General features: G+C 48.1%; 1 protein-coding gene across 1 annotated transcript; it reads right to left on the bottom strand.

Annotated features, from left to right (window-relative positions):
• Nucleotides 1-457: 457 nt before the first annotated feature.
• On the bottom strand, nt 458-2144 carry CCL19 (C-C motif chemokine ligand 19). Its single transcript, XM_059070912.2, has 4 exons — nt 1907-2144; nt 1095-1221; nt 774-867; nt 458-683 (listed from the first exon to the last, which is right to left on the bottom strand). Exons 1-4 carry the CDS (start codon nt 2142-2144, stop codon nt 663-665), a joined length of 480 nt encoding a protein of 159 aa, XP_058926895.2. The 3' UTR covers nt 458-662.
• Between the last annotated feature and the right edge of the window lie 6628 nt (nt 2145-8772).

Genomic DNA, 8772 nt, shown 5'->3' with positions numbered 1-8772 from the left:
CAGAGGGAATGGCTTGGGTGGATGGGTTCTTTCCCCCCAGGCAACAGAGTTGGGCCTCCTGGCCCTCCCCCAGACATGAGAGCTGGTTCCCAACAACTCCCTTCCCTGCCCCCAGTGACACCAGATCCCTGAGACACCTGGATGCTTGAGCACAGAGGCCTGAGAGAGTTTGGGTCATTCAGAGGACGGGCACAGGTTTAGTGTTGCTGAGCCGTGGAGTGTGATAGGGCTGTGAGGAGACATGAGGTGGGGCCCTGATCATGGGAGCTGATCCTGAGAACACAGCGTATTAGGTGGAGGTCGATGAGGACGTTGCTTGGGCTGCAGGGTGGAAACTAACCCGGCCATGCTACCTCACCCTTCCTATCACAGTCCTGGACAGACAGCAAACAGACAGCAGACAGATGGATTCGTGGGTACTAGCTGGGCTTTATTGGAAACACTGCAGTCTGGGCATGGAGAAGTTGTGCTTTCACCACACTCATCCACACTCACACTCACACCCACACCCACAGTCACACTCCTGCCCCGCCCCAGCTGGGTCAGGTCTGGTGCAGGGGAGCAGGAGGCCTGGTCCTCCCTTCTGGTCCTTGATGCCCCAGGGCTTCAGTGATTCACGTTCTTTCCCTCAGACACAGGGCTCCCTCTGGGGCTATCATGGGCTACCTGCTGTAGCGCTTTCCCTGGGGGAGGAAGGAGAGGCAAGGTCATGAGCTGGGGTCTTGGGCAGGGGCTTGGAGGGAGGAGGCGGGGCTGGGGAGGGCCAGGCTTGCCTTGGCTGAGCTCTTCTGCAGTCTCCTGATGATGCGGCCCACCCAGGGCTGGTCTGGGGGTGCACAGAGCTGGTGACCTCTCAGCGTGGTGAACCTGGAGACAGAGGTCAGAGGTCAGAGAAAATAGAGCCCTGGAACCCAGCTTCCTGGCAGGCCCTGGTGTGAGGGGCAGCGGCTGGGGACCACACCCAGGAACCTGTTTCAGGGGCTTCATTGCAGAGGTTGGGCTTGGCAAGGAGGAGAGAGATAAGAAGGTGGGGGTGGGTTTCCCCAGGGGCTGATGGGGGAGGTGAGGTTAGTCAGGCTTGTCCCGCAACTCACACGACGGCAGACACCCTGCAGCCATTGTTGATGAGCAGGTAGCGATAGGCTCGCACCAGGAATCCAGGGATGGGGCGCTGGGCCACAGACAGGCAGCAGTCTTCAGCGTCGTTGGCATCTCCCAGAGCTGGGGTAGGATTAGTGTCAGGACACAGGGACACTGAGCAGCGGAGGCCACAGCTCTCACTGGTATTAAGGATACCTGTCTGCGTGTGGTGGCAGCTAGACCTGATTGATATTCGCTAAATATATTGAGGCACTTCTAAGCAGTTGGGCAAACGACCGCTGTCCTGAGCCCCACAAATGCCTTCCTGCTGCCCTGACCACCCCAACCTCTCTCCCAAGTCCTTTCAACTTCCCCACACAAATGAAGAGTTCATGCTGGTTACAGTGTCAGTGGGGGGGAAGGATGTGGGGTAGGGAACGGGTTGGGGTGGATAACAGGAGGGTGGCATTAGCAGAACTTAGGAGTTGTTAAATTTTTTGACCCTTCTTAGACCAGTGTCTCCCATTCTCTCCACCTTAAGAAAATATATACTGTTCTCTCCTGCCTGGGAAACTGAGGCAGCAGGAAATAGAGCCTGAAGAGAGGGGGATAGTCATAGGCCCTGGATACACCAAGAAACAGATACACATCGGAATTCAGGGGCCCAGGTACACCGCCACTCACAGGCACACACACGGGGCACAACCCAGGTTCACTGAAACATGCAATCGTAACTCACAGAGTCCCTCACGTCCAGCGTCAAGCAGCCTGAGCCCTAGACACCCCTGTTACTTGCCCCCCACCCTAAGCCTCCCCTCAGCCTTACCAGGGGAGGTCCAGAGAATCAGCAGGCTGAGGGCTAGTAGTGCAGCTGCATGGGATGCCATGGAGGATGAGCGGAGACTGACTGCCAGCAAGCTGTGAGCGTGAGTGACTCTGGGCAGAGTCTGTGTGAAGCCAAGGGCTGGCTGGGAGTGGGTGAGAGTGCTGCGAAGTGCGGCGTGTGAAGGGGTCTGGGAACGTGAGAGTGGACGAAGTTGGAGGAAGCTGCCACTGCCACCCATTTATGGCCCGGAACTTTCACTTTCTCTGCTCAGAAATTCCCCTTCAAGTCCGTTCCGTGGATTCCCCTCTGCCCCCCTCTTTCTGACGGAAACTGACCCTGCCCTCCCTCGTTTCTTCTCTTCTGCTTTCCTTGGCTTCAGCTCTAAGAACCTAACCAGCCTGCAGTCTGGCCAAGAGAAGGGGACCTTGTGCTGTCAGCTCCAGAGAGAGAGTCTGCACTATCACCTCCCTGGTGGCATTTGTGTCATCAGTCACAGGGCTGGCCTCTAGAGGTGATGGTTAGGATGGAGGGGCCAGAGTGAGGAGCTGTGTGCCCTTCCCTAGGTTTATCCCTTATCCTCACTCTCTTCTCTGTGGTTCTTCTCTTTGGTGCTGGCTGTGATGAAGAAGACTCCCTGGTGCCCTCAGAACAACCGTGGACCCTGGGGTAGCCTCCTCAGGTCATTACAGTGCCTGCCCATCCATGGTCTGGGAACCAGTCTCTCCCTTGGGACAAGCAGAGTTGAGAAGGAATGTTCCTTGGAAGGAGGCCCACAACCTCTTCCCACATCTCAGGCCTCTGGGATTCAACCTTCTGACTCAGCAGCACTGTCCCTTTCTCGAGTTACCATTTTCATATGCCCAACACCTGGTCAACAGAACAGCTGGAGGGAGCCTGGCCTGGCATAACTCCCTTCATCTTTCCCTTCCTCTGGATCCTGGGAACCAAGAGGGGATTTCTAAGGAGAGGGGGCTGGCCAGCTCATATTCACACAAATCCCCAAATTTCAAGGAATAGACAGACGGGGGAGGGGACAAGTGATTTCCCATCCTTATGAGAAAAACTGGAGATAGATCAGAAGAGAAGTCCTCAGAAGAGAAATTAATATGTGGGCCACCCATTCACCCATCCCTACCCAAGCCCTAAACCCTCTTTTGGATGGGAGAGTGTTTCACTCATAAGTTTCTGACTTATTTTTCTTTCCATCCATTAATAATAATAGTAGTAATAGTACTTCTGATTGGTTTACTAGGTGCTAGACTTCATACCAAGGACTTGACCACTGTTACCTTGCTTAACTTTCCCCAAAAAACTAGGAAGTAGTTTTTCTAAAAAAAAAAAAATAAATAAATTTATTTATTTATTTTTGGCTGCATTGGGTCTTCGTTGCTGTGTGCAGGGTTCTCATTGTGGAGGCTTCTCTTGTTGCGGAGCATAGGTGCGTGGACTTCAGTACTTGTGGCTCACGGGCTCTAGAGCGCAGGTTCAGTAGTTGTGGCGCACGGGCTTAGTTGCTCCGTGGCACGTGGGATCTTCCCGGTCCAGGGCTCAAACCCTTGTCCCCTGCATTGGCAGGCAGATTCTTAACCACTGTGCCACCAGGGAAGCTCTAGGAAGTAGTTTTTATTATTATCATATTATTATCTCTTTTAACACATAAGGAATGAGGCTCAGAGCACAAGGTCACAAAGCAAATAAGTGTCTTGAACCCAGGCATCTTTAAGATTTACACTCTTTCCTACCATCCCACACTGCCTGTCTGACATTGATCACAGAACAGCACAGGGGAGTGAGGCTCTACACATAGCATACCTAGGTTGGGATTTAGATTACATTACTTGCTAGCTGTGTGACCATGTGCAAAGTATCTAGTTTCTGTGTCTTAGTGTCCTTATCTGTAAAAGAGGAATGGTAATACCTTTTAATTCTTAGGATTAAATGAGGTAATCTGAGAAAAACCCTTAGTTTAGAGGCTGGTACACAGTAAACACTCAATATTAACCATTATTCTATCTTTTATTCAGATGTCTGTCAATGCATCTATCTCTCCATCTTTCCATGGATCCTTTTCTTTATGGTGGTTCTGATTATTCTCTGTTGCCCCACCCCCGTCCATTCTCCACTCTTCTCTGCCCTGCTCTGTTCTCTAGAAGGGTGACCTCTACAGACAATATTACTCAGGATCCCTTATCCTTTAGCTTCTGTTTGGGCTTGGCCATGGGAGGCAGCAGCAGGAGATCAATGGTAGGAGAGAGAGGTTGGGGTATTAATTCTCCAAATCCTTCATCTTGCTATAGTTCAGACAGTGAATAATTTACTCTGTGGAGGTTGTTCTTAAAGAGTGGTCTTCGGGAGCTTCCCTGGTGGCGCAGTGGTTAAGAATCCGCCTGCCAGTGCAGGGGACACTGGTTTGAGCCCTGGTCCGGCAAGATCCCACATGCTGTGGAGCAACTAAGGCCGTGCGCCACAACTACTGAGCCCATGCTGTAGAGCCCATGAGCCACAACTACTGAGCCCACGTGCCACAACTACTGAAGCCCATGCACCTAGAGCCCGTGCTCCACAACAAAGAAAAGCCAACTCAATGAGAAGCCGACGTGCTTCAACGAAGAGTAGCCCCTGCACACTGCAACTAGAGAAAAGCCTGCACACAGAAACGAAGAGCCAATGCAGCCAAAAAAAAAAAAAAAAAAAAATTAATTAATTAAAAGAAAGAGTGGTCCTCGGACAGCAGCATCAACATCACCTGGGAGCTTGTTAGAAATGCAAATTCTCGGGTCCTACTCCAGACCTACTGGAGCAATCCATATTTTAATACACCCTTGATGACTCTGATACATGCTAAAGTTTGAGAACCACTGATCTACAGTTAGATTCTTTTGGGCTGCTTCCTCTCCGTGGGTTTAATCTCTGAGGCTCCCGAAACACTGTTCCTTCCTCTGGCCCCTTCAGGCCTTGGTATGGTAATGGTTTCCCACTATTGCTGAACCCTGAGTACCTCACTCTTCTGTGTTGGTTCCTTAATCTTGACCTCCACCTCTTTAATAGCCCCTTTATTAAAATCTTTCTGGTTAGACTTTTTTTGAGTGTACCATCTGTTTCCTGCCAGGATCCTAACTGATACAGTAAATGGTACCAGAAGACATCCCAGGAAATAGATTTCCAAAATGGGATCCTGGGATTGCATTGCTCATATATTTGCTGTGTGCACAAACCTCCTTGCACTGGGAAAGAGGACACGAGTAATCCAGAACATGAAGAAGCACCACCATCACTTAAGACTATCACTAAGTGAGGTGCAGTGTGGGATGCTGATGGAGGGAAAGACATTAGGAGATAAAATGCCTCAGGTTCTTAATTGCTATGGATGCAAATGGTGATTTCAAATGGTCATTACATATATTGTTGGGTGGGCTGCCTGTTTCTGATTGTGCTGGCACAATTACATAAGTAAAAGAAAAGTTTAAGAACAAGAAATTCTAATTCAAGTTATGGGTAGAGATTCAGACAACTTTTATGGAATTTTTTTTTAATTGAAGTACAGTTGATTTACAACGTTGTGTTAGTTTCTGATGTACGGCAAAGTGATTCAGTTACATATATATCTATATATCTATTCTTTTTCAGATTCTTTTCCATTATAGGTTATTACAAGGTATTGAATATAGTTCCCTGTGCTCTACAGTAGGCCCTTGTTGTTTATTTATTCTACACATAGTAGTGTGTATCTGTTAATCCCAAGCTCCTAATTTATCCCTCTCTTCCTAATTTATCCCCCTTCACTATGGAATTCTTAAGTCATCTTTAATTTATGTGATCCATGGCCACATGGCAGATATGGCTATGGATCAAGCCCCAAAACTGCTTGTATGTGTGGTAGAGTTGCAACACCAGGTAAATGCACAACCCCACCATGTTCCTAACACTAGAATAAGTGCACTCTTGGGAAGGAAAAGGACTCTGAGACTTGGAATGGGGACATTTAGGCAGAGATGAACAAAGCTGAGAATTTTGGACCTTTAAATTCCCTTACACCTTCCTTGCTGGCAGCAGAACACTCCTCCCCCTGCAAACCATGAATGATCCAGCCTTCCCATCCATTAAAAAATGTTTTTAATAACTCCCTGGCAAAAGGCATGCAGGGGTCCTCTTCAGGACCCACCCTCACCACCCTTCATAGGGTGCGAGTTTGATTCTAACAGAGCCTGGATGGGAATATACAAGATATGCTCCAAGAAAAATAGCATGTACACTGAAGGAGTTGCAAGAACTTGTCAACTGTATTGGGAGAATCTCGGTGACCAGTGAGGACAAATTTATTGATATGTATGCCCTTATCCAGGATTTGGGTATTACTGTATTAGCTGAGCACCTGGGAATGGTGTTAATAATCTGTTGAGCTGGTTACTGGAAGCCTGGACTCAACAGTGGCCTATGATCAATGAGGCTGAGGTGCTAGAACCTCACTGACATATTGTAGAACAGTCTTCCTCAGAATTTGAGGTGCATATGATTCACTGGGGGGGGGTGTCTTATTAAACTGCAGATTCTGATTAAGTAAGTCTGGGTGAAGTCCAAGATGTTGTGTTTCTAACAAACTTCTAAGTGATGCTGATGCTCCTGGTCCTCAGAATATACCTTGAGTAGCAAAACAGAGGAAAGAGTGCAAAAGTTACAGAGATGGGAATGTTGGAGGCCCCTCTTATGTGCAGCCACTAACTCTGAAGGGCCCAGGAAGATAATTCCTTCTCCAAGCCCATAAGAAAAGCACTGGTGATGGGAACACTAACTATGAAAAGCACTGTAGTGGTTTCTTTTTTATTTATCTACCTATCTATCTATTTATTTATTTATTTTTGGCTGTGTTGGGTCTTCGTTTCTGTGCGAGGGCTTTCTCTAGTTGTGGCGAGCGGGGACCACTCTTCATCGCGGTGCGCGGGCCTCTCACTGTCGTGGCCTCTCGTTGCGGTCTTTTTTTAAAAAAAATAAATTTATTTATTTTTTAAAATTTATTTTTGGCTGTGTTGGGTCTTTGTTGCTGCGTGCGGGCTTTCTCTAGTTGCGGCGAGCGGGGGCTGCTCTTTGTTGCGGTGCGGGAGCTTCTCATTGCGGTGGCTTCTCTTGCTGTGAAGCACGGGCTCTAGGCACGTGGGTTTCAGTAGTTGTGGCTCGCGGGCTCTAGAGCACAGGCTCAGTAGTTGTGGCGCATGGACTTAGTTGCTCTGCGGCATGTGGGACAGCAGCATCAGCATCGCCCTTGTGCCCTGCATTGGCAGGAGGATTCTTAACCACTGCGCCACCAGGGAAGCCCTGTAGTGGTTTCTTTAGTAGGCAGGAGATGAGGATGGGAGATGTTCTCTTGGGACTGGGCAATCTCATTTCAAGGAGAATAATGGAATCTTTGAGTGGTAGAGTCTAGATGCTCACCTTCTGAGCAATAAGATGAATGAAATTACTAAATAAGCTGCATGGATAAGTGGTAATCATTGTGCTTTGCCCATAAGGATCTGTGGTGGTAGCTAATTGATCATAGTTTTCCTAGGAATGAAACAGATGGACAACTTACTGACCCATATAAATGTAAAATGTCTAGGCCTGGTAGGGACAAACTTGATTCAAGTTGTATTGGGGATTTACAGTGTTTTACCCAGTTCCTCGACTTAAATCAGTTCCCCAGACCTGAAGCCCCTTGATTGGATGGTGTTTTTTTTTTTTTTTTTTTTTTTTTTGCGGTATGCGGGCCTCTCACTGTTGTGGCCTCTCTGGTTGCGGAGCACAGGCCCCAGACGCGCAGGCTCAGCGGCCATGGCTCACGGGCCCAGCCGCTCCGCGGCATGTGAGATCTTCCCAGACCGGGGCACGAACCTGCATCCCCTGCATCGGCAGGCGGACTCTCATCCACTGCGCCTCCAGGGAAGCCCTTGAGTCTTTTCACAGGTGGACTCTATAGATCTTTCTTCTAGTCAGTGGCTCTCAAAGTGTGGTCCCTGGACCAGCAGCATGAGCATCAGCCGGGAACTTGGCAGAAATGCAAATTATTGGGCTCTGCTTCAACTCCATTGAATCAGAAACTCTGGGAGTGGCCTAGCAATCTGTATTTTAACAAGCCTTTCTGGTGATTTTGATGTATGCTAAAATTGGAGAATCACTTCTCTAAGCCTCCCCTAGAGAGATCTGTAGCCGTTTGCCAGGGTGACTATGAATGGTGAACAGAAAATATTCAGATCTTTGGGGGATTATTAGATACTGTCTCATGTTAATACTAGTCTTGGGGACCCAAAACCCCACTGTGGTCCACTAGTCAGAGTAAGGGTTTATGGAGTTCAGGTGATAGAAGGATTTTGGTTCAGGTCCATCTCACAGTGAATCTGTAAGACCCATCCAGTGGTTATTTCTCTAGTTTCAGAATGTATAGTGGGAATAACTATACTTAGTAATTAGCAGGATCTCCACACTGGTTGCTTGACCATGGAGTGAGGAAAATTATGGTAGGAAGGGCCAAGTGGAAGTCCTTTGAACTGTGCCTGTCCCACCATGTTCCCCTCTACAATAGTAAACTTTAAGCAATGCTTTGTTGCTAGAGAATGTGCATAGAATAGAGCACCTTCAAAGACTTAAAGATGCTTCAGCCCTTGGTACAGCATATTACAGCTAATAATCTAGCACATGCCTTCTTTCTTTACCAGTCACTTAAAGACCATTGAAATCCATTCGTTTTCAACTATGACAGAAATATACCTTCACTGTTTTACCTCAGGGATATTATCAGCTTTCCTGCTCTGATTATCATAAGATAATCTGGATATCTCACAGAATATCAAAGTAGTCCTTTAAACTGATGACATTATGTTTACCGGCACACAAGA

Source organism: Kogia breviceps, chromosome 8 (assembly GCF_026419965.1).
Source record: "Kogia breviceps isolate mKogBre1 chromosome 8, mKogBre1 haplotype 1, whole genome shotgun sequence".
Classification (NCBI taxonomy): domain Eukaryota; kingdom Metazoa; phylum Chordata; class Mammalia; order Artiodactyla; family Physeteridae; genus Kogia; species Kogia breviceps.
This window is presented reverse-complemented; position numbering and strand designations above follow the sequence as displayed.

What these genes read in the sequence shown, in the direction of transcription:
- CCL19 (XM_059070912.2), bottom strand. Translation starts at nt 2,144, where the DNA reads ATGGGTGGCAGTGGCAGCTTCCTCCAACTTCGTCCACTCTCACGTTCC. An exon ending in GATTCTCTGGACCTCCCCTG is followed by an intron (nt 1,222 to 1,906) that starts GTAAGGCTGAGG and finishes ATCCTACCCCAG; the next exon opens with CTCTGGGAGATGCCAACGAC. An exon ending in TGCAGAAGAGCTCAGCCAAG is followed by an intron (nt 684 to 773) that starts GCAAGCCTGGCC and finishes TTCCTCCCCCAG; the next exon opens with GGAAAGCGCTACAGCAGGTA.